This window comes from Podarcis filfolensis (assembly GCF_964270895.1).
Source record: "Podarcis filfolensis genome assembly, chromosome: 7".
Lineage (NCBI taxonomy): Eukaryota > Metazoa > Chordata > Lepidosauria > Squamata > Lacertidae > Podarcis > Podarcis filfolensis.
In genome coordinates this window covers 63,770,057-63,796,491 of record NC_139603.1, presented here as the reverse complement: position 1 = coordinate 63,796,491, position 26,435 = coordinate 63,770,057, and the positions used below count along the sequence as shown (strand labels likewise).

The window sequence follows — 26,435 nt, the reverse complement described above, 5'->3', positions numbered from 1 at the left end:
TTGCACATACCCCCCACGCGCACTCCAAAAGGGCAAAGCTAAATGGCACGGCACTAAGAATGACAGGCCTGCGTCCAATTTCCCCTCTCTTCTCCGTAATGTTTGCTTCCTGAAATGAACGGCACGGTGTAATCACATTGTGTGTTTCCCTGTCACAACCCCACATGAACAACCCTCACACCCCGTGAAAATGCATTATGCTATGACAGCATGTCACATATCTCAGGAGCTAAATGTTACAGGAACATGAAGGGAGACAGGATGCCTGCATGGTCACATATTTGCTGGCAAACCCTTATTTATTTGTTTTTGTTTGGTTAATTTTCTATCCCATCCTTCCTCACAAATGAGCCCTGTGCAGTAAACAAGAAGTCGGCAAAACAGTAAGGGAAAAACTAAAAACATTTCAACACAGTCAAATATCTCATAGCTAATAATTTCAAGTTTGCCAGGAACAGTATCTTTCAGCCATCAAATGCCTGGGTGAACAGGGTTTTATTTTAATTTCTCCTGGATGTTAATTCTGAGGGTGATGGATGCATCTCACCAGAGAGAGCATTCTACAAATGGGCAATGGATACCAAGAAGGTCCTATCATTGGTCAGCACCAATCCACCAGTAACACTACCACCAGGACCTCCCCTACTGATCAATTATGTTCAGGTGTCTAGTTACACACACACCCATCCTCAGGTATTATTGATCTGAGCTGGGCCAGGCTAGATTTTTCCTATTTTCCAAACTATAAAAACCCAGATCATGAAGATGATTGTTGGAGTTTAAAGTGAAATGACACTCACCATGGTCTGCTGGAAATTTCCTCCATTTTAACTGAGCAGCCAGCTGAAATATAAATACCGTAGGCCAGTGTCGATAACACGGACAGGCATGGATTAATTCTTCTTTGGCAAGCTTTTCATGCTTTGCTACTTCCTGAAAGACAGTTTCATGCTTAAAAGTAGCAATGAAAAGGAATACTATATATGTGTGTGTGTTTTTAAAAGGAAAGAAACAAATAAAGAGCAGGGAAAGGGAAGTTGCAGAAATGGAATAAGATACTAAGAAATATGTAGCTCATGAATAGTAGAGATTTTAGCACAATACAGCCAGTACACTTTGAACCTAATTTATTAACAAATTGAAAACAAATTGGAATGAATGGAAGATAGATCCGTTCATTATGAACACTGACTGGCTGTAACATTATATTCAGAAATATCAATTCCATGTCTGATAACCTAAATGTTAACAGAGCTCCTGGACTGTGTATTGACATGATGGCAATCCATGCTTATTTTTACCATAGTCCTGTACTCAATAATTTAATACACAAGTGCAGGAATACACCATTAGATTAATATTTTAACTTTAAAAAAAGCTTTGCACAAACTTTCCCTTCTTGTCACTCATACCAACTATCTATCAAGGACTTCCCACTGATTGCCCAAAGCAAAGATGAGGAACCCATAGCCCTCCAGATGTTCTTGGACTCCAGCTCTCAGCAGCTCCAGCCAACATGGCCAGGGGTCAGGGATGGTAGGGGTTCGGCAACATCTGGGGGCCATGGGTTCCCCACCTGATACATACATTTCAATGCACATTTGCCTAGATCTTGAACATTTCTCCACATGTCAGTGGGTGCATGTTCTTCGAAGGTACAACTGCATGCCACATGTTGGCTATCTATGAGCCTGTCAACATTCCAGCAAGCCATTAGAATGATCAGTTGGATAACTTACACTCATCACTAAAGGATGCAAGTAGATTTATTTGACTCTTTGTCTGCATCTCAGGAATTTGTGTCCCCCCCCTCCCACATTGTATTGTTTTCTTATTGTAATTTTTTTTAAAAAGAAAATGTTCAGGTTGTGGGGTTTTTTTTTTTAAATTAACACATTCAATTGTTTTTCTAAAATACACTGTGTCTGTAGCATAAATTAGACTCAAAGTCAATCCTGCCGGTGTCCACAAAGCGGTACTGATTGTTTGAAGTATAAGCTGCTGCTTAGCAAAATCAAAAGCATCTGAGTTGTGAATCAACAAGAAGAACCCTTCAAGGAGACGTGGTTCCAATCTGAGATTAACAGGATTTGGTTCCTGCTCACACAATACACACATCAAGTATACTTAAGAGAGCATTTAGCTATCGGGCATTATAGGGTTTAACACTTCAGTCTTGTAACTTTTTTTAAAGGGTTTTTAGTATATGGGGCTAAGCAAAGACCCAGTAAAGCATACTATTGGTCTGACCAATATTAACAAACTGTGGTCCCCCATAAAACCTAGGGAGTGGAGTCAGAGGCGGAGCTAGCTGTTCTGGCACCCGGAGCAGCGCACATGTTGTGCACCCAGGGGTGGGGCTAGCCGCCCATGGGAGCGCCGCCCGCGGCGAGCGTCCCAGGGGGTGGGGCGGCAATGTCACCCCCCCCAGGGATGACACCCGGGGCAAGGTGCACCACCGCAGCCCCCTTCATCCACCAGTGAGTAGAGTTCACCAAGCCATTATTTAAGTGGAAGCCAGCACCCTCCCCTCTACTCCCCAACACCCTTCTCATATTTGCTTGGGGATATAGGGAGAGCTCTCAGAACAGTGTGCAGGTGAAGGAGATTGTTTATCTGCAAACAGAAACACGTGCACTCATGGAGCAATTGACTTAGCACAGCTACAGAGCTACAGTTCCCTGAGTTCCCTGGGAAGAGGGATTGATTGTTTCAAAACAAACCCACTGTGGGCTCTAGACTAAAACCCATTGAACTCAATGAGGCTTACTTATGTGTAGGTGACAATTTGCTTGTTGTCCTCTTGCTCCTCCCCACAGCTTTTCCCATTTGTGTCATGTCTTACAGATTGTAAGCCTACAGGCAGGGCTAGTGTCATTTTTCAGTTTTTAGGCACTTTATGTTGGCAGTTACAATGAGCTCAAAGCAATGTTTTGAAGATCAGGACTTTGATGTAGCATTCACTGAAGGCCTGCATAACGTAGGACTCCCCAATCCTTTGGGAGAAGCTCAGTGGTAGAGTATCTGCTGTCCATGAAGGTACAATCCTGGCATCTCCAGGTAGGGCTGGGATTCTCCCCTGTCTGAAACCCTGGAGAGCCACTACCAGTCAATGAGTAGACAATACTGAGGTAGACGGGCCAATGGTCTCACTTGGTATCAGGCGATACCTGCCCGGGACTGAAAAAATTAAGAGAGCCTGTCAAGTGCCTAGCAGGCCAGCATATGGCTGCTGGAGTGTCCATCTTTGTAGGTTTTAATCAAGCTTTTATCCAGAGATGTAGCTTCAAAGCAACTTTCTACTGCAACTCATTGAAACAAGACAAGTAGACAGCAGCTTCTACACATACACGCACAATATGTGTGTTTTTTTTAAGCATGGCCATTTTTTTGTTCTTGCCAGGTGCACTTAATATTTTTTTAAAAGATTGCTTACCTCTTTTACTCTTAAGTAATCTGTTGATGAGATTTTGAGAAAGTCGCAGTTTTCTTCTGTAACAATTGTGAGCACATTGTGATGCATCTTTGGAGGGAGAGGTTCCAAAGTCCCAAAGCAACTTCCTATACCAAACTTCAAAAACATTTTTAAGAGAAGAAAAGAAGTGGAGTAAATTCTAGCACCCCTTTATGTTTCTTTTAATTGGGTAAATCATACAACAAAAAATATTATCAGTGCATTTTCCTTCATGTTGCTTTATATTACAAGCAAAATAAAATTATACACTCCCTGAAAATTCAGTTTATAATAATGTCTAGGGATGACAGGTATATTTTGCACAAAACACAGAATGGCATTATTACTTGGCTTAGAGATGTGAAGATAATGAAGCAGAAAATGGAATATGTTTTATGATCATTCATCTATCACACCTACCGATACCATTATGAGCATTATTTGCTATAATATCTTTTTGCATCTTTCATCGTATAAACAAACCTGAGAATATTTATATTGAAGCCTGACATAGATAGTCATTCATTTATTAAATGTATTAAATATAAATTAGATTCATATATCCCACCCTTCTTCCCCAAAGAGTGCCCAAGTGGCTAACAACCTAAAATCCGATAAGATCATATCCAAAAGCAATAATTAAAAATGACAGTTTAAAAATGTATCAAGCCTGAATGTTCCTATCCCCTTCCAAAGGTCAGGCCAAATGAAAGCACCTTTTCCATCTGAACTATGCTGGGGAAGGGAATTGCCTGATCTTCCCTTGGAGAGAGTCCCATAGACACACTGCTTTTGTGGAGAAAGCCATCACTGACATTTTGCTTCGCCCCCACCCCCCTTGTCATCTGTGGCAGTGCTACTCAGAAGTGGACAGTGCATCACTCACCTGAGTTATGTTTGAATAAGTTGCTGCAGTATACTGGGATAGAAATGAGGAATGGCAAGGTTGGTATGGTGCAAATGGCCTAACAGAACCAATCTGGTGTTTCTGCTGCTACATTTGCACCACACTGACCCTGCCAACATTGAAACCAACACTTGCCAGAGGGCATTTTTTAAAAAAAAGTCCTTTTGATTGGACTCTAGCATTGTATTGAATTGAAGGAATGATACTTAGGACACCAAAATCATTTGGAGAATCCCCACTTCCGGATCAGGTAGACAACAGAGAGAGAGTTACTATAGAATACCTAAAGCAGAAGTGGATAACCACTGGCCCTCCAGATTTTGTTAAGGTACAACTTCCATCACTCTCAACCAGCATGGCCAACAGCCAGGGATAGTGGAATATGTATTTCAACAACATCTGGATAGGCCACAGGTTAGCCACTCTCACTTAAAAGATTAAATAATAGTTAAGAGTCTACTGAAAACAGTAAGGAAAGGAATTGGTTTGTTATCTAAAAAGGGCTCAGTTAAGTATCCTTCCATATCTAAGACGACCTTTATCAACCCACTATTAAGTACCTTTCAGCATTTCCATTACGGAAGTCTACATTCTGAAGGAATAGGTTGTTTGGAAGACTGCTGCAGGCTGAGACACAGTATACAAGCCATCTTGGCCTAAGCCCCCACCCTGCCTTTTTTTTAATCAAACAAAATCCACTCTTTTATGTGGTAGTGAACAGCATGACAAAGCAAAACTTGAGAGCATGAGAGTGCATTTTGGTCTTTTTCCTTAAACATTTCTAGGAAGTAGAAATTACTGAAACATTGCTAATTATGAAAAATCTGCTTATGCTCAGACAGGAAAGCCGAGGCAAATGCCAGGAAACTCATCTCTCTCTCTCTCTCTCTCTCTCTCTCTCTCTCTCTCTCTCTCTCTCTGTGTGTGTGTGTGTGTGTGTTGCTTCCTCTGCTTATCTAGGATAATTTTATCTCAACATGCTCTGTCAGTCTCATATGGCTGCCTAAAATTGTTGCCCAGAAAAAGACTCATTTAGACAATTAAATGCAGTATACTTTGGAGGGATTGGATAACTAATATTATACTTTGCCTACAGTAACAAAAACTTCAGCAAAAGCTGTCACTGAGAAACACATTAAAAACAGCTCTGGCGCACCTCTGGCAATCTGTAAGAAAGATCCAATTTAGACAGAAAGAATAAAAGGAGAATTAATCTTTTCTCCTTGTCATTCTTGCCCAAGGTCAGCTATCTTATTTTGGTGAGCTAGCTGGAAGAATTCTCAAAGACCCTCTTTTTGTGTGCCATTTGCTCCTGGATCCCTGAGGCATTTGAAATTTGTTCATTGTTTGTTTGGATGAGACCCTGCCTGAGACACAATAGCTTTAAATGCTTGAAAGGTAAGCCTGGTGGCATCTATTCCAGCTGGCTGATGTAAGCTTATTGTCTGTGATTGTAAGTGACAACACCAACCACACAAAAATCAAACAACTTCCTCTAACCTCTTCATGCCAATCAGAGCAATTCACCTCACAAAAGAAGACAGGAGCGAGGCTCACAGCTTTCTACATTATACCAGATGACTAAAAAAAAAAAGTCTTGTGCAAAAACAACAACAACAACAGCAACCCTCGGTTTCCTGTATGGCTTTCATGCTCTCCTCTATTGTTTTTAAAGGGATTGATCAGGAACCTGCAGCCCTCCAGATATTGGTAGACTCTGACTTCCACCAGCCTCAGCCAATAACCAGGGATGATGGGAGTTGTAATTCCGCCAGGAATGCTGCTAGGGCCATAGCACTGCATGACCCCAAATGTAAGTACAGTACTACAGTGGCTGTCAGCTCCTTCAACTAATCTTCTCTTCTTTTTTTTTACCTTTTAGAGAAAAACTGCTTCAGAGGGTTGGGGAGAAACTCAAAACAGGTTTGAGGAGTACACAAAGGGAGGAGTGGGAAATTTTCCCCATTATGCAAGCATGAATCCTTGCATGGATAGAATATTACTTAATGCTACATTGGGTACAAACCCAAGACCGGCAGTTCTCATATTTTACCAGAGTCACACGTGTGTACGAAAGCTAAAGCATACATTTTAAAAATCCGCTAGTAAACTACAAAGGCATTTTAGACTTTTTAACATGTTCTGCATTTATTTACCATTTCTGAACAATTGTGCACCACGAGGGAAAATTCTGAGTGTCCAACTGGCTTTCTCAGTTGCCACTGCTTTCACTTGCTTACTGGCAATGCTGCTGTTATAACTCACCAACGTTTGGGATGTTGATTGAGGCTCTTTCGCTGAACCACCACTCTCGGCAGTAGCTGAAACAAAATCGCCTGCAATTGTTCTTTTGTAATACTTTGTCAGGGGTCGAAAGGAGCCTCTGAGTACTGTGTAGAACTCTTGGCTTGCATCCACTAGAATTGAATTTAAAAAAAAATTCTCAGGTTAGTATAGGATCTAGGAGTCTTGGTTGACCACAAACTTGACATGAGCCAACAGTGTGACGCGGCAGCTAAAAAAGCCAATGCAATTCTGGGCTGCATCAGAATAGCATCTAGATCAAGGGAAGTAATAGTGCCACTGTATTCTGCTCTGGTCAGACCTCACCTGGAGTACTGTGTCCAGTTCTGGGCACCACAGTTCAAGAAGGACACTGACAAACTGGAACGTGTCCAGAGGAGGGCAACCAAAATGGTCAAAGGCCTGGAAACGATGCCTTATGAGGAACGGCTAAGGGAGCTGGGCATGTTTAGCCTGGAGAAGAGGAGGTTAAGGGGTGATATGATAGCCATGTTCAAATATATAAAAGGATGTCACATAGAGGAGGGAGAAAGGTTGTTTTCTGCTGCTCCAGAGAAGCGGACACGGAGCAATGGATCCAAACTACAAGAAAGAAGATTCCACCTAAACATTAGGAAGAACTTCCTGACAGTAAGAGCTGTTCGACAGTGGAATTTGCTGCCAAGGAGTGTGGTGGAGTCTCCTTCTTTGGAGGTCTTTAAGCAGAGGCTTGACAACCATATGTCAGGAGTGCTCTGATGGTGTTTCCTGCTTGGCAGGGGGTTGGACTCGATGGCCCTTGTGGTCTCTTCCAACTCTATGATTCTATGATTCTATGATTCTATGATTCTATAGAAAAGCAAACAAGCTGGCATACCCACAACATGATACAAACACAACTCATCACATTTGCACTTTAGCAAACGTACTTGAACATTTTTGTACAACTCATCTTCCTGCTGTTGCTTCCAAAAGTAGAACATAAATGTGCATCGTTTGGGGACACTGCCATCTAAATCAGTGGTGGGGAACCTTTTTCAACCCAAGAGCTATGCTTCCCCATGGGCAACCTCTAGGAGGCTGCATGCCAGTGCTGGGTGTAGCCAGAGACAAAAGAGGGAGGAGCAATAGCCATTATGCTTATGTTTGTACAGTCAGAGATTTACACACAAACACACTCTCTCTCATCCATCCTCCATCCAGCTAAATATCAAGGATTCAGTCTTGCCAGGCAAAATCAGATGGGGGGGGGGCATAGAGCAAAGTTGATAAGCAGTGTGGTTGGAGAGGATGGCACTGCCTGGAAAGAGCCCTGAGTGCTAGACAGATACCCTGAGGGCCACATTCAGCCCAGGGCCTGAGATTCCCAACTCCTGATCTAAATTATGGATATATATGACCCACAGTATGGAAAGGTCTAGCCTAAACTGACACATCATGTGACCCAAGCTGACTGTAGTCTATTTGCCATATACTATGGCCTGCCAGATTCTCAGGGCTTCCTGTCTGGGTTGTTAGGCTACAATACATGGTTGGTGGGTTGTGTTGGGCCTGGAGGGCCACAAGTTGGTTGGGCTTGGGTGAATCCCTTGCTCATTCACGTGCAAAAGTGAAGGTATATTGGCATCAATTCAACACCCAAGCACTGTGTGTCCTTAACTTCTCCTCATACTGGGCTTCAAGTTATATTTGAATCTTAAAATTATAGTCTGTCAGGTGTGAATGATTAAATGGAAAAGACATGAAGTCCTCAAGGCTGCATTGGGATGTCATGTATATGGGGCTCAGAATCTCCATCAACTTGCCTCGTGTCTTTTTTTTTCAGGTTCACAGAGTCATATCTATGTTTGAACTCTCCCTGTTTACCACGGACAGCTCCTTTTTTTAAAAAAAGTACCTCTTTCAGCTGAATCTATGTCCTTCTTGTGCCCCTCCCCCTTTCTGTCTTCTAAGGTAGCCCTGTTAAAATCCTGTTGCTGTGAGCCACTAGAGTTGTCATACTGGGTTCAGCTCTGTCTCCAGGGTTTCCTAGAAATTAGACTTTTCAGTGGCAGGTGAATCCATCTTGTCTCTAGTATGCATACATATAAATGCATACATATGTATACTAAGCCATCACGCAGCACACAATCTGGTCTGTCATGCACCAGTGAGGTTCACTGTGAAGTATTAATAGCAGATCAGAGTACACTTGTGTTTTTCTAAGCTATCTTTAAACAAACATGTCCCTTGATTTAAAAAAACAGTGCAGGATAGGCTATTGCAAAACAGATAAATGGTTTTTAGGATGGTGTGCATGTTTGCATGAAATTTTAAACTACTAATATTAATTATTGATTATATTAGACCCCATTTACACTAGACATGTAAACAGTATTGTACCACTTTAAACAGGTCATCGCTTACTTCAGAGAATCCTGGGAAGTGTAGCTTATTAATGAGGGAGGAATTCCTCTAAGGGAGGAAGTCAGTGGATGCATTTCTGCTTGCCAGGCAAAACAATCGCCCCTCTTCCCCTCCCATAATGTTGTGGGGGTTCTCCTGACCCCCAGAGCTAATTTTGGGAGTGCGGGGGGGGGGAGCCCCATTGAGACTTGCTGCACTGGCTCCCGCTAGCACAACTCTTCAACTGAATCAGGCCCTGGGAGTTGTTAGAAGACCTCTATTCCCATTACAAAGCTACAGTTCCCAGAATTCCTTAGGTAAAGGGATTTATTGTTAAGCCACTGTGAGAATTGCAGTAGTGGTAGGGAATCATGAGTCTCTGAGTAACTCTCAGCACCCAGGTTTCTCTGGGGAAATTTGTGACTGTTTAAAGTGTCATGGTACTGCTTCAATTGTATAGTAGATGGACTCTTAATTTCCTTACAATTCTGCATAAAGTAAAAGCCAAACACAATATATATTTGTATTTTAGAGAGGTTTGGAGAAAATAAAACTGAGAGTCAGTGAAATACAAAAAAAAAAATTTGGTATGATGGTTTAGCATATAGTTTGAATATAGTTTCTTACAAGAAAAATGGAACATGTTTGAAGTAAATTACTCCCCATGCTTTCTCCCCTTTGAGGACACCTTGTTAAAATTGCATTAGTGCAAGTTGCAGGAGGTGTCCTTCTTCAGAGATCAACTTCCTTTAGTCCCAAAGTCAGTAAAAATGAAATCTTTTCAAGAAGGGGAGGCAAATATATCTTGACGCTAATATGTGTGCATTTAAAAGCACACCTGTGAACACTGCTGTACCAAGTAGTCTGCCATTTCACATTTGTAAGGTTCATTTGAATGGCTGATAACAGACTGTATGACAATTCTGTTTTTTCTATAATGTCTTTAATATGAAGAATAAACCTCTCTTGAGCAATGGAGAACTGCAGAGTTAAGTGAATATACTGTAGCACAGCATCCATGGAGCAATGTGTAATAGGGGGAGAGGAAGGGTGTGAAAAGCATATTCCTGATTTCCATCTGTGAAATGAGGTCTGGTTTAGAGCCAGTTTTGAACTCCCTGTCATGACATTAAGGTGTGTTTGTTTTAATGTATGCAAGACCTTCTTTCTGCCAATTGCAAAACAAATCAGAAAACTATTGCTCTCGACATTTCAAAAAGATATCAAATTAGGGAGAAGACCCTTATTACACAACATTTTACAACAACACAGCCCCAATTTTTCAAGCATTTTGGCTTTCCTGAAGCTGTGCCTGTACAACGTACTTGGGAGATTAAAGACTTGTCTGGCATGTATTATTTTTATCAAGTCAGTTTTACTTAGTAAAAAATCAATTTTGTGTTTATTTTTAGCTTGCCGAATCAGATGAGATTGAAAATATTGCTTAACCAGGTTCAAAGAACTGGAAAAGATTGCACATTGATGCAAAGCAGCTTTTTCTTTAAAGGCACGATGTGACAGACTGAGTCATTAAGATTAGCTTTTATCTCATGCACACATTGGCGCTCAGCAATTTTAGACCTCTTTCTGCATTGCCATACTGTGTTTTTAACTGAAAGTATATTAAATCAACAGAGCACCTAATCCAACAGAACAGGACTGTCCCAGTGGCCAAGATACCAAGGGAGATTTGGATGGAGTCATTTTGTTTTCCCAAACTTACGCCCGTGCAAGCAAGATGCCAGTATTCATCACTATCAAATCAGGCACAAGCTTTGACCTTAAAATTGTCCTTTTTATTATCTCAGTTTAATTTATGCTAATGTAGTCTTTGCCTGCTTAACTTACAATTCAGTCTATTAATAACATGTCCTTCAGTTGCTATATTCCCTTTAGGTGACCTGTTTCTGATAAAGGTAAAGGATCAGCACAATCTTAGCCATTACGAATCAACATTTTTTGGTGGATTCAAACTGAAATGATACTAGTGGAAGCATTGCTGTGTAATCCTTGCTGAATGATAAACACCTGAACTTAACAAGGATGGCGTACATGACTCCAGTGACACTGTAGGAGACCACAGAGGACAGGTGAAAAATTCTGAATGACCTTGATAGGCTGGGGGAGGATTATAAATGAGCTGGGAGTACTGGCATTAAATTGAAGAAGCTGAATAGTTGCACAATGTGAATAAATTTAAGCACATAAATACAAAAGTGGACACAGTTGGCTGAATTTAAACCTGACTTTAGACTCCACCTACATGGTGCCTGTTTGGTGGGAAAGGGAAGGAACTTCTTGGTGCCTACTTGTCATGGTACTGCCAGAGAATGCCGGGGAAGAGCAGGAAGTGGCGATGGAGGAAAGAGAGGAAAGCCAGGAGGCAGGAAAGCCCTCAGATGCTGAAGCAGAGCCCCAGCACCGCACAGGAAGTTCTGGCACCAATAGTGGCACCGTCTGCCAAGGAGAGGAGAGAGTTAAAGAGGAGGGGGGAGAGGCATCACATGAAACTTCCCCGCTTTTTCTGTTGGAGAAGAAGCCGGCGTAGACCACTCCCAGAATCTGAACCGGAGGATTCAGATGCATGAGTGTAATGCGCTTCTTGTACATATGTAAAATAAAGAACTGTATATATCTCTGAGTGAGCAGAGGTACTTATTGCAAAGAGCGTTCACAAGCCATCACACTACTGAAGACTTAAAAAAATTCTAGCAGGCATTTTAATCAAAGTTTGATTTTATAGTTCTAACTGATTTTAACTTTTTTAAAAATATTATAGCTTTGTACACGGCTTAGGGATAATTGCAGATAAGCAATATATAAACTGTTTAAATGAGTAAATTACAAAGTTGCTTTCACGGGTCTCCCTCCCCTCAGAGGGCCCACCTCCTCCTCCTGCCTCTGACCATTCATGTGCCTCCTCCTCTGGACCCAGTGAGCACCACCTCCAAGAGAGAGAAAAAATGTATATGAGGTTCTTTTCCTTGCTGACTTCGTTGCAGAGGGCAGATGAACAGGCAACAATAGAAAGAGGAGGAGGAGGAAGGCCACAAAGGGGGGGGGGACAGCAGTGGGACAAGAAGGTGCCGAATGAATCCTGATGCAGCTATCCCTGCCCATATATTTCAGCTTCTAAAGTCAAGATTGTCCACTTGGTCATCCTTCACCATCTTGCTTTATCTACAGAAGCAAAATGTCATAGTTCTGATAATAACAAAGGGTCCCACTGGACTGCCGTGTGACTGCCCCAAATCTTTTGCAGGAGCAAACAGTATTGAAATTTGAATCATGTATGACTGCCCCAACAGCACAAATCGACATGAATGCACAATGAAAAGCATTTCTGGAGGGGGCCCAAAATCTGAAAGATGAGCTTTATAACAGGACTCAAAATCATCAGTGGCATATCACCTCAGTGAGGAGGAATGTTTTCGTCGTTGATCTTGCCATGTCATCAGTGTACACGGTTCCTTACAGAGTTCCATAAGAAACAGACCGGTCCCTGCCTCCCATGAGCTTACAAGATCAAAGATAGAAGAAAAGGGAGAAAGGGACAGACTAAGGGAGGAAGAGAGGAATCAGGAGTGAATGCCTATACTCACATACAGTTGGGAATGAGGGTTAAGAGCATATATTAAAGGCCACATAGAAAAGGAAGGTTTTGGAGTGGAATCTGAAGGAAGGGAGAAAGGTGGTTAATTTATATGGGAAAAAGGGTTTTAATAATGGGAGGGAGAGAGATTACCTCATAAGTAAAAGAAAATTGCAGAATCTAATCACAAAGGAATATATATGATATCTGAACTTTCCTTTAAGCTGTTTTTCACATGCGTAAGCAGTTTTTTACATGCATCCTTCTCATAGAATAATGACAATTCTCTTCAGATTTGGGGGAGGAAGGAGGACTTAAAGACTGCTGCAGACATTTAAGTCAATGTTACAAGAGAACATTAGACTAAAGGAACCTGGCATATCTAGAAGTCTGAAGTAAAAGTCAAGGGCTCTTCCTATAATTGCTGTTCACAGAAAAACAGCTCTGAAATCGCAATACCAAAAACTTACTGATACAAATAAAATGTACATCCAGCTCAACCTTCAAAGGAGCAAGCTGTTTGGATAGCAGACTTTTAAAAGATTTACAGTAAGTGGCTGTGTTTATCCTACCTGTGCTTCCTTTCAACCAGTATTCCCTTGTGACAGTTTTACTAAGCTGCTTCAGCTCTGCATCAGAAAGTTGATCACTAATGCCAGTAATTATTTTCATTGTCTTATGCACAATCTCATGTTCTTCTGAAGACCTTCGAATAGGGCTGCAAAAACAGAGTTACATGGAAGAGAGAATATCATGAGTTTTGCATATGTTGCCATCCATCAGTTGCCTAGAAGGGAGAATTTCATCAGGTACAGATGTCTGAACTTGTGAACTTTTAAAAAGGCTGTGAGAAGCCCAAGGTGGTGTGCTGGGGGGTAGGGTATAGGTGCTGTGGTTCACAAATTCATTTGGATTAACCTATTCAGGTATGCTATGTGGTAGGGATGGGGTGGGTGGGGATATAAATAATGTAATAATTATTATTATTATTATTATTATTATTATTATTATTATTTAGTTCACATTTAAAGGTGAACCTACAAAATTCATACTAGTTGAAGCAACATACAAACTGAAACGCAGCCATCTTTTGAAATTCACACTTCTCTGAATTTCGCACTGCGTTGTCCAGCCAAGCAATGTGTAAAAATTAGCATCTACTAGGGTAACTTGTGCATGAAAATGCATATATTAGTGAAAACAGCACAAAAACATTGCTTTGCAAAAATGTTACATTGAGCAAAACTGCATACAAAAATGTGCATATTGGGAGAAATTTGCACTTAAATCTGATTAATTTCATAAAATCTATATGCTGCTTTATTGTGAAAATAAATTAATCTCAAAGCAGTTTACAAAAAGAATAAAACAATAGCATTATCAATAAAAACAGTTAAAGTATCTTTTAAAATCACAATATATAAATTAAAAACCAGATTAAAATACATGTCAACTTTCTACGTGTTCTAGGCTTCTAGTATTGTCACAGGAACTTAGAAATAAATCATAAACCAATGTGAAACTTAAGATAAGAAAAATGAGAAATGGAGAGAACCCAAAATGGACAGATTTGTCCATTCCTAGTAGAATGGGAATTGAGGCAAATCCTGGGCTGAGGCAGAAAGTAAGTATGACAAGAGATTTCACTCCACCCTTGCTATGCTCTGCAGTGCTGTTACTGCTTTCTGAGAAGCACAGCTGCTGCCACGGTCAAGACACAGCCTTATACCTCATCTTCCCTGCCCCTTCTCAGAGTTATAGCACAGTTATAGCACACAGAGGCTGCCACAGTGGCCCAGTGATTTATTCCATTAAGCAGACCAGCCAATCTATTAATGAACTGGTTTTAACTGTAATGATATACTAGCGGGCGGTCTAACCACATGGATTAAGCCTGGAAGATAACAAAGAAACTGGCTGCAAGAAGAAAAAAATTAAAGCATGGAAGCAGGGGGTTGGGGCAGTTAGGTGCCTTGAAAGCTGCTACTGGAAGGCAGGAGAGGGCAAGATAGGAATGGGACAGAGGCAGTGGAAGCAAATGGTGCACTGCCCCACCAATTTCAGTCTGTCCGCAGCCGGCCCCCACCTGGCTCCACCTACGACTGGGACCTACCAGTCCCATCAGCCATCACCACTGAATATGGATAAATAACCTAGTCACTGATGGCAAACTGCTCCATCCAAACTGCTTCCTGAGCACAGACCCTACAGAGGGGCTATTTGGTGGCTGGAAGAGTGTGAAGCACCACTCACTCCCTTTCCAGCCCCAGCCCTTGCTTTAAAAGGACTCTCCCCAAAGTTGCTGTTAGAGAGAGGGAGAGGGAGAGTGCTCACTGCCAAGGCTTGTTTTGTCTGACAAAAAGTCACACAAATTACAAATCGTTCCAAAGAGACAGTGTGTTTTACAATTTCAATATGTGTACTGGAGGCAACTTACTACAGAGGCAGTATTCCTCTAAATAAGGTAAAAGGCAAATGGAAGAAAGTAAAGGACTCCTGGACAGTTAAGTCCAGTCAAAGGCGACTATGGGGTTGCGGCACTCATCTCACTATCAGGTCAAGGGTTTGTCCACTGACAGCTTTCCGGGCCATGTGGTCAGCATGACTAAACCGCTTCTGGTGTAATGGAACACCATGACAGAAGCCAGAGCACACGGAAACACCATTTACCTTCCCGCTGCAGTGGTACCTATTTATCTACTTGTACCAGTGTGCTTTCGAACTGCTAGATTGGCAGGAGCTGGGACAGAGCAATGGGAGGTCACTCCATCACTGGGATTCGAACCGCCGACCTTCTGAGCGGCAAGTCCAAGAGGCTCAGAGGTTTAGATGTCTACATGCTAGTTGCTGGGAGACAAAATGGGGAGAGCTGTTGCCCTGGGGTCCTGCTTACGGGATTCCCATTGGCAGCTAGTGGGCTTCTGTGAAAGCAAAATTAGTAGACCATAACCCTGATCCAGCAAGAGTCTTCTGGTGTCCACAGACATGGTGAGACTGTTTGGAAGCAACACCACACCATTCAGAATTCACTGTTTGCCACCACACCATTCAGAATTTAATTTATTTAGTCCATTTTTATCCCTCTTGCAATGCTTTCTTGGCACATTTATTGCCAATGCCCACCACCCACCTACTGCCTCACCCCTGTCAAGGTTTCCATGGATGTCCTGGCTGAAGAGTTTTCAGAGGGTAGAACCAACTTTTCAGCAGAATTCTGCCAGCTCAGCTAACAGAGGCAGCTCGAAGCAGAATAACTGCAGTAATACCAAAATGAGCAAGAGGTAAGATGTAGCAATTTAATGCTCCAAATTATAGTATTTAGCGCTCTACACTGGACATTTCCCAAGGAATTCGGAGGAACAGCTTGTACTGTTCCCAGCTGCCAATAAGGCAACTTTTGCCGTCCTTAATGATAAGCCCTTGAAACACCGCAGTGCTTTTCAATTATAGGATGTGTACCCTGAGTGTGTGCTGTCCATCCCTGGAGTCTCTGAAGGCCATAGGCTAAACTGCTGCTCACTGACTATAGACTGAAAGGCTGTGAAATGGCAAGGGATGGAATTGCTTATAGGGAAGTTCAACTATGCAGCACTTCAAAGACCAGGCAGCAGCCTTAGAGGATCTAGCTCAAGACAAACCAACACCAGAATCAAGTGAGCTATAATAATATGCTTCCCTTATGCTCTTGGAACAGACCATCTGCAATACATATTTCTGGAAGGAGTATATCAGTAAATACTGGAGGATGAAATACGGAATCTATGCCCTGTGCCCTCTGCTCAGCATAGTGAAAACGTCCCCCACCCCACCCGATGGCAAGACATCGCAACAAATTACAAGAGACAGCTGGCTACTTCATTGCTGTTGTTTTTAATATTTTTGGAGGGAGAGGGGGACATGATTCTTTGTGCTGTTTTAAAATTGATGGTTGCAAGACTTTGGAGCTGAAAGGTGGGGGCATAAAAATGTTGCAATAAATAAAGCTCTGCATCTGGCTGCAACCTGCTTGAGATACAATTCTGACCTAGATAGCTTTTTGGTTAATCCAGTGTGGCATTTCTACTGTTTCTGTATGCATACAATTTCCTTGTTGACTGCATATACACCATGCATTTAAAGAACATCTGAAGCATGCCCCCCCCCCAAAAAAAAGAATCCCGAGAACTATTAAGAGTGCTGGGAATTGTAGCTCTGTGAAGGGTTAACTACAGTTCCCAGGAATCTTTGAGGAATGATGCACTTCAAATGCATGATGTGTATACAGCGAAATTTTGGAAGTGTGACCTACCACTACTGTACTGATACAAGGATGTTTTTTTTTCCTTGACCAATGGGGGCTGCCATCTTCTTTCCAACAATTCCCTTCAGAATGACACTACATCACATGTTATCCTCACTGGGCTATTCTCTTCAGCTTTAAGAAGGAGCACAGGTGGTCTGTTTCACAGCTGCTTGAAGTGGCAGCAAATCAATTTTTTTATTATTGTAAAAGGGTGTAACTTCAACAAGGACCCCTCCAGAGGTCCTAAAAATCCACCATACTTTTGCAGTAGATGAACAGTTCCACAAAAACAGGAATATTCAGCCCTGCTCTGCAACTCCCAAAGTCTCAATTTGGTGATGTTTATCAGCACCAGCACTTTGGGTTTTCTGAGAAGTCCTCCCACAAGATATTTTCAATAGGACCACTTCTGGAGTGCGCTCTTGCAACTATTACCTGTGAAGGTAGCTCCACCTGTTTGTTACTTGACCCAGAGAGCTGGTGGATGAGCAACCAAGCAAAACAATGGTAGTGATCAGGAGCACCAGTCAATGGCTCAGCTTTCGGAAGGAAAGGGCAGGTGAGCAAGCAGTGAATGCTGACCCTTGCTGTTGCCACTTGCCTCCCCATCTAGCAGATCATGCCACCAGTGAAGAAGAGTAGCAGGGAGCTCTGATCTCTTATGGGTGCTTCTGGGTCATGGGGCCTTTGACAGATGTTTGAGGATGCTGGTCTTTAAACTGAACCTCTTGTGTGTCCAGTCTAAGGTAGACCCACTAAAACTATTGTACAGTACCTAAGCTAGTCATGCCCATTGATTTCAACAGGTTTGCTCTGAATATGACTAACTTTGGATAACAGACACACTTTCCTCTTTGACAGACAACTGGATGAAGGCAAAAATTGGCCTGGCCAAAGGAGATTTCAAACTAGTTCAGTGAAATTTCTCCAGGCTTTGGGAACCAGGTTTCAAACACAGAAACACTTCCAAAAGTTGTCTCTTGTGAAATAAAGGGAGGCTGGTATGTGTTATAAATGGAAAAGTGTGCAAATACATGTAATACCCTCTGACCCATAGAATCACCTAGTCAACAGCACTAGTCAGCATGAAAGTTCATAGTTGAAAACACAAGCATGGCTTGCTCATCCTAAACAATTTCTTAATCCCTTGTGGTCATTTCTACTTTGTGACTCCCCTGTGAGTCCAGACAAGTCCATTTTTCACCTGCTAGCTTTTAAAAGATTATGTGGGTTAAGCAGAGAAGACAAATGCTTGGCAAAAAAATGCCCATTGTGTTGTTTCATTTGACACCGTGTCATCAGATTGCAAATTTTGCAGGAAAAGCACTTAGTAATGCCTTCCTAGCCTGCTATTTTTTAAAAAACCAAGCAACAATTACAGGTAAGTAATTTTCTCTTCCCTGAAATATAGCAATGCATTTTGCCATCATAACCTTTTGGCATTTTATCTTTTGACTAGGAACCACACTTAGTAGGGCTGTCAACAAAGGAGTGGAACAGCTAACCAGCCATATATAAAATAAGATATGAATAAATGAAGGCACAATTCCACACCATGGTAACGGTAGAGAAAATTGCAGGTCCTAGCATAGTCACACATCACTGTTGAGACAAAGCTTGCGTATATCAAGTTCTTGAAATTCTCTTGCCTCTGTCCAATATTTTATTTATTGGAAATGGTTTAGCCTGGACTATTGCTTTCATGAAGAATTGTGTTAGGGTGAAACCCCCAAAGGAGACTATAATGCTGAAACATTAACACAATATCCTGTAACTAAAAAGGCCTACACTGTAAGGTAGTGGGGAAACACTATAGACAAAGGAATGAGATAAGTTTGCCACCTCTTTTTCAGCATTATTTGCAATATGCAAAACACCCTTTTCCAATCTATGTTAGGGATGACACCAACACAGAAGGGATAAGAGCAGAGCTCAAGGACACTAAATGATGAGGAGTGCAGATAGTATAAAATGGGGAACAGATAGTAATATAACATTAACAAGGCAAGGTTGGTTTTCCTAAATATGACCTTGAATTTTATGCACATAAGTTGAATGCACAGCAACATTTTCATGGTTTGATTTGATTTGGTATTTGTTTTCTGCTTTTCCAACAATGATGTTGAACTCAAACTGTCTCACATTAAAAACAACATTATTATTAACAAACATTACAATCACTATAATACAAACTCAAAGGGATTGTAACATATCTCTCATGATACAAGTTACATGAACCCAAATCAGGCATTTTCATGGCTAAACAAAATACTTTTGATAAATAAAATTGTATTTGCCTTCCGTTTCAGAATGGGATGTAGGAAATCATTCATACACATATTAAAGAAATATTGAAAGCTGTTATACAATAAGGACTTAAAGCTTATTGAATGACTTTGGCCCAGTCACTCATTCAGGGCAAATCTGCCAATTTTATTTTCCCAAACTTGGGTTGTATCCAATGCTAATCTTAATTTCAATAGACCCACTGAATTTAATAAAAATACTAATTTAGCTCCATTCATTTCAATGCATTTACCCTCTGAGTAAAACCTAGTTTAATTTTTTTAAGCCCATCTGGAAATTTGCCAGCATTTTAGTTTGCATTTATTCTAACAGACATATTTTATAAGCATTTTTGCCAATATAACTTACACGTGTTGAAAATATATATTAATAGTTACTAAACTTTTTTATTGTAACAAATGTAATGTATTCAAATAGCTTTGAACAAGGTTTACAAAGCCCAACATGCATTATCAGGGCAATATTATGTAACTGCATTTGACTCAAAGTGTTACGACAGGTACTGCTGAAATAGTTGGAGATCTAGTAAAAATCTCACTGCCTAATTTTGCAGTGATAGAATATGAGGTGAGCCATAAAACCATGTTAAACATCTGATCTAAATTGTGTTTGACTAGTATACTTTGGAAACTGTCAACCATTATTCACACATTAGTGGCAGTTCTAACAGTATTAGGCCTGACTCATAAATATGCAGTAATGACATTTTAAGCTTTTCCCCTGGCTGTGGAAAGAGACTCAGGCAGCCCAATCCTATAAATGCTTGCCTGCAAGGGTGCTCCAAGGAGAATTAAACCCAAATAAGCATTCATAGGATTGCATGTATAGGATGGCATGTTACCCAATAATATAGACAAGTGGGAGGACCTGCAACAAAATATTACAGTGTAGACAGATCCTGCTCCTGCCCGCTTTGTATTCATTCAGAGTGCTCCATTCCATTCCACCTCATCTTGGTTTTCTCTCCCTTAGATACAGAACATGCTGAGACCACTAAGCAGGCTCAGTCCTGATGGTGGAATTTAGGAATTTCCCCCAAATATTTTTCTACTTCTGCAAACCCTCAGAGCATGCTGATACCTCCTTCTTGTTTCTCAATAACATGCATAGCCATCATAACTCAGCACCTGACTTTCCTATTGGTCAGTGCCAATTCTGGGAGTGTGTATGAGGTGAGGGCCATCATTCGGTCCAGGCCTCACACTCAAAAGGGGCTTCAAATGTAGACATGTCTGAATTTTTCGGTGTTTGATATATTTTGCCAGTTATTTTTATGAACATCAGACCAAAATGTGGCACACGAACTATCAGCTAGAAAAGTCTTTGTTAAATTAAAAAACAAAAACAAATTAACATTTATTTGAAGGGGTACCTTTTTCTGTTTTCCTCTGTTGTCATTTGTGATTTTTATTATAGCTAGGGATCTCAAAGGTTGGACATGGTCAGATCCTCTCTGAACTTCTGAGAGGGCCTGCTATTAGTAAGTATGATTTGCACCTCAGTTTAGGTTCCTCTGAAATGGGGAACTGGTGGGAGCTGAACTCTGCAATCTCTCTACAATCATTTTCTCTCTCTCTACTAAATAAATACACCTACATATATGATCAGCTTGGATTTATATTCAAGGAAGCAAACTATAAAGATATGGCTGAATGAATTATGTTACTAATTCAAAATGGGTGGCAAGGCCAATGTAACTAATATTAAGCACAATGCATTTCAGGAGGTTTGGTGGTCCATTGGAAGTTGCTTGGTGCAGATCTGATTCTGAGACCAGGAAAACAAAATATACTGCCATTTTACTGTACTGTCTTCATTCTTCATCAACCTGGTGCCTTCCAGATGCTTTGGATTACAACTCTCTTCCAGGTTGGTGAAGCCTGTCTTAATTCAAAGAACAGTCTGCATTGCTATGCAGACATAAGCTTCCACTATATATGGGACTCCTCATTCACTTCAGTGGCAGTAATAGCAGCTTGGTACCTGTACCTGAGACCCAGTGAGCTCAAATAGCCATTGTACTGGGGCTCAGTTTATGTACCAATTTCTGGTGCATATATCAAATATGTACCTCTTGCTAAAGAAACAGTTCACAACCAAGAAGCTAAGCAAATCATTTCCCACTACCTGACATTTAAATGTTTAGTATGTTTTTAAGCGAGGGTAACGAGAGATTTCTAATCAGGGGAAAAAACTTGCTCTATTAATCTGCAGTTTTATGAGCTAAATTATTACTGCTGCATGCTATTATAATGATTTGGAAATGCCTCGCTGCTGCTGTAAACTGCCTACCAAGGCTTCATGTCAGTGAGAAGTTGCAAAGGTACAATTATGATAAGTGTAAATGGAGGCACTAGGACTAATTTACAAAGGTACTCTAGTCATGCTTGTAGCGCCCTGTCACATTCGTGACTAGATTTCCATCTGACCTTATGCACAGTAGATTCTAGGTTAACTTTAATGTTTTTGGCATATAAGAAATATTCCTCTTTAAAGTTTTATAACCCTCAGAGCTCGAAATTCTCTCCTCATATGTTTTTAACATCAGTCTTGTGTATAATTTGGAGAATGGTTTCATAAAACCTGGGAAACCCATCTGGCTGTAAACTTTCCCCCGCTGTCTCACCTCTGCTCCTTTTGCTGGCAGAATTTAAATATGAAAAGATGGCTCCAGCTCCAATGTCATTTCAGAACTCCTTCTATCAACTTAGGTTTCCTGTTTTCTCCCCCCAACACAACAAACTTTTCATTGTTTGCTTTGCAAGGCAGCATTAGATAACTAACATCCCAAAGGCAAATGTCTATATATTTTGTGCATCTGTTGGCTGGACTGCTGGGCTCCAGGATTTTCTGAGCTCTTGGGCTTCCCACCCCCAAAGGGGTCCCCTAACCTGTAAGGGGCAGGATGTACAAACTGTGAATGCTCTTAGTCTGCATCTAATCTCCTTGAATAGACTGTGCTAAAGGGAAATAGCAGCACTGTTAGGGCAGTGGGCCCACTACTTCTCTTTTGGCACTCTGGCAAATGCTCGACCTTACTCCATCCTCTGGAGCAGAAATGGCTTACCCATTGGAATGGAGCCACAACACTAGCTTCTTGGCAGTGGGGTCACTGCCACTTACCAATCCCTCTCCTGTCCAGTAAATGGCAGTGAACCCTCTGCTGAGAAGCTAGCATTGTGGTTCTACCCTACCAGGAAAGCTTCTTTTGCTCTGAAGTCAGCCTCTGTGGCACATTTTCTAGCGCTGCATTGGGACAAAAACTCGCACAACATTCTAGAAATCTTAGAATGCCCTGAAAGAACTTCCTTGATGTTTTTTTCTTTGCTTCAGATGACAAATAAATAGCCAATCCAATTCTCCCTGTTGTTTTCTATTTTACATCTGAAGCTAGTGTTTGCTTTGTTTGAGCAGATGAACAGAAGTTACAATATCTTATTGTTTTAGGATATAAGATCATGAAAGCTAAGATTCTCATGAACAAATGTATCATTGATCAGAGCTGGTGCAGAGAGCACTGAACAAGTAGGGAAGTCTCTGGTTAAATTTTTTTTGAAGGCTTCAAATGAGCTATAAGGAATTCTATGTTTAATTTATTACATATACCATTCCATGAAGGGACTGGGAGTAGCATGGTAGCCTCTCACAAATCATATGAAGCAGGTTGGGCAGGAAGGATAATATAGAGCCAAATAAATTATCCACAGGCACTTTGGGAGAGTCTGACAACAAGGCAAAGGTTCTGAAGAACTGAAGCCCCATTCTCCAGTAGGATAAGCCTAAAAAAAATGAACTAAGCATAAAAATGCCTTTAAAAGCCCCATTCCCCAGTAGGGTAAGCCTAAAAACCAGCCTAACAAGCCCATATTTTAGAGATCTTTAAAGACCATCATAATTATGAAGCTAGATTGTTAGGGCCTTGGGGGCTATCCAGCATTTTGCACTCACATGGTGGCTGTCTGCCTACTAGGCAGAAGTTGTGGCTGGGTGCTCTGTGAAATGAGTTTCTATTTAAGGCTCAAACTCATTCCCATAAGGTGGCTTGCCCAAAGAGAGTGAGAGATGAAGAGAGGTGTGTAGAGAAGCCATCGGAAGCCCTATGATTGTTGCTCCTTTGTTGTTATGTAGAATGAAGGTTTTGAGGCAGGAGGGTTTCATACTGAAACAGCTTCCTTGAGGGGAACTTGTGGCTCTCCAGATGGTGTTGTCCTCCAGCATAGCCAATGGGGATTCTGGTAAGAGAGGTGCAATCATAAGGAACATAGAGAGATGGATGTGTTATGAGTGAACTGATGGTATGGTGACTTGCCTGTCTAGTGTTCAATGAATATGGACATAATGTGCTGTGGGAACAGCCTGATAAGAAAAGTAGGGTAGGAGTCAGTGACTGTGGTGTATGTTGACACCCACAACACCACAACAGACATTATTGAGGTCCTGAAAGAAAAAATGGAGTTGCTTGATAAGGCAAAGTTCAGAACCTCCAAGGTAGTATTTACAGAAATGCTACCGGTTGGACCCTGTTCTATACATGCAGAGGGTCACTCCGAAATGCAGAGGTGTAGGGTCTCAACGTATAGAGGAGATGGTGGTATTGGCAGGGAGGATTAGATAAATAAGACAATGGGCAAGAAAAGCCTATACAAAATCATATATACTTCCATACACATTTCCATTATTTGCAATGAGCCCTCTGCTTATCTCTAGTGACTAAGGCTGCAGTCTTATATCCATTTACCTGACTAAGTCCTACTGCACTCAAAAGAGCTTACTTTGAGTATAGGGTTGTGCTGTAAGCATACAGGAAGTTTGCACAGAGAAGCATTTTGGAAATGAATTCAGAAGCCTCTATTCATGTCTGTGGAACCTGCACAGGAGGACTTCAGGGTGAATTGTGCCCTCTAAATTTATGCACAACTAAATTAATAGTTCTCTTCCCATAGCTGAGAAGTAGCTTCTTTTCCCTGATGTGGGCTGCAAGACCTACTGAACTCAAAATGAGTAGACATGAGTTGGATTGCACTGTAAGTATTCCACGGGAATCAAAGCTTTCAAATTCTTACATAATCATACTTTGGCCCAGTAAAATATATTACCACCATATATGTTTTCATCTCTTTTCTTTTTCCAGAGCAAACATAAGCTGTGCTTGTTAGCCAATCTAGTAAGTATCATTTGTACAGAACATTTTAGTGTATGTGTATTAAACACTTAATTCATACATGATTCCAGCATTTCAATTTCCTATGCACTATCTTCCATCAAAGCCAGCTTAAATACCACACTTTCCCCCAGGATCTTTTCAGGTAATTGACTGGCTAGTTACACCAACTTATATTCTCTGCATTATGCCTCCTACCCTGCATTCTGATCTAAAGTTTAGGCGATGGATTCCCAGAGGTTCTTCCTTCCAACAGGTCTGCTATTCTCTTTAGTATAGCAGTTCCCAAACTATGTTCCAGGGACCAGCAGTGGTCCATGAGTTTCATTCAGGTGGTCCTTGGCATGTCTGCGAAGAACACTTAGGAACAGAATTCTATGGAATTCAAATTCTAATACAATAAAATAAAATACAAGATATAAAAGAAGCAAATCAAATACTGGCACATTTTCAAGCTTTCCCCTTCTGTTCACACCATACTTTTCAATGCACCACACTCCTAATTCATATAGAAATTGTCTGTATGGAAATGACATGCACACTTCCACACACTGTCTCCCTAAGGTCCATGAGGAACATCACTGTTACCTTCCAAAATGAAGAAAGTTAAAATGTTAGAGTTAAAAGCAAACCCACGAAAGATGCCACTTAAACTGAGGAGGGTGTAGATTCTACAGTCTGGCTACATACCAACAAAAAGGTGGGGGGCAGAAGAACTTGCTAGCAGCAAAACCTGACTAAGTAATGTATTATTGATTTGGATAATGGCTTAGATCTAAAACATAATCCAAGTTTACAACAGAGGCCCAAATGCTACAAGAAAAAGGTTCCAACAGGGAGTCTTTTATTTATTATCTAAATGTGCAGCAATACTTTCCCCAGCTTAAGGGAAAGCTCATAATGACCATATCTGGGCTCTTTAACCCTAAAAGGATTAAATATGTACAATGATAATAATTTTATTATTTATACCCCACCCATCTGGCTGCATATAGTTGCATATAGTTCCCATGTGTACTTATTAAACAAGAAGTAATTAAGAGGGCAACCCTGTACATGGCTAAGTCCTTTGAATTCAATGGAACTTTTTTTAAATTTTATTTTTTATTGAATTTATATTCCACCATTTCTCGCAAATGAGTCCAGGTTAGCAAACACATCTACATTTCCCAAGCATTCTAAAAACCACAACACACACATCCTTCAAAATCCTCACATCTCTGAATGTTGCAATTCAGTTCTCCAGCCAACAATGCAAACACTAAGGTAAAGTATGCATAAAGAGTGCGTGTACTAGTGAAAATTACATACAAAAATGCATTATATTGCAAAATAATGCTTTATATAAATGTGTATATTAGGCAAAGCACACAACAATGCTTTTAGTAGGGGGAAATTGCACAAAAATGCTGATGAATTTTCGTCAGGATTTTTTTAAGGGGGCTCATAAATTGCTGCAGAATTTTGGGGGAACTGAATTTTTAGACTGGAAAAATGAGAGAGAGGCTCAAAATCAATCTACCCACAGTCTCATAACCCATCAGCAACCTCAAAAGTAAAATAAAAAACAAAAACTCACCCTTATTAATGCAACTTCTTTTCTCATTAATTGACAAAGAATGGCTTTTAAAATTGGAATCATTTTTTTCACAGAGCAGTAGCATCCTTATCACAACACCCACACAATGGAGTGGAAAGGAAACCGATTGTGGAGAAAGGGATACATATGTCTGTTAACGTTTTAACGGAATATCTATTCTGTGACCTCTGTGACTGCCATGAGGCCTTATATCCATGGTGGTTACGAGCTTGTTAGCAGTGGTTGCTAGGTGACAGGTTCTTGCAAAGGAGGAGAGTGACTGCTTCAAGACGTAGTAGGTGGGGCTCAGGCAGATTTCATTCACAGTGACTGCAGGCTCTAGTTAGCTGGACAGTTAACAGTCAGTTGCAGGGGATCAATAGTGAGTGAAAGAGGAGATGTGAAGGAAATTGGCTGGGGTGGGGGAAGAATATTAGGAAAAATGGCTTGAGGGAAAAGGCATTTGGCGGCTAGAGTCAGTACCA

The 26,435-nt window shown here is 41.0% G+C and overlaps 1 protein-coding gene across 2 annotated transcripts in view; it reads right to left on the bottom strand.

Moving 5' to 3' along the window:
- CNBD1 (cyclic nucleotide binding domain containing 1) overlaps positions 1–26,435 on the bottom strand; it is a 128,601-nt gene that overhangs the window by 43,629 nt on the left and 58,537 nt on the right. For both annotated transcript variants that reach the window (XR_014550405.1, XM_083623374.1), the window contains exons 5-8: positions 13,194–13,339; positions 6,627–6,778; positions 3,437–3,571; positions 801–933 (exon numbers count right to left, since the gene is read on the bottom strand). Coding sequence is in view for 1 of the 2 variants with exons in the window: in XM_083623374.1 (XP_083479500.1) it covers positions 801–933; positions 3,437–3,571; positions 6,627–6,778; positions 13,194–13,339 (566 nt within the window). In the remaining variant the exon portion in view is untranslated. The remainder of the gene's footprint in view (positions 1–800; positions 934–3,436; positions 3,572–6,626; positions 6,779–13,193; positions 13,340–26,435) is intronic.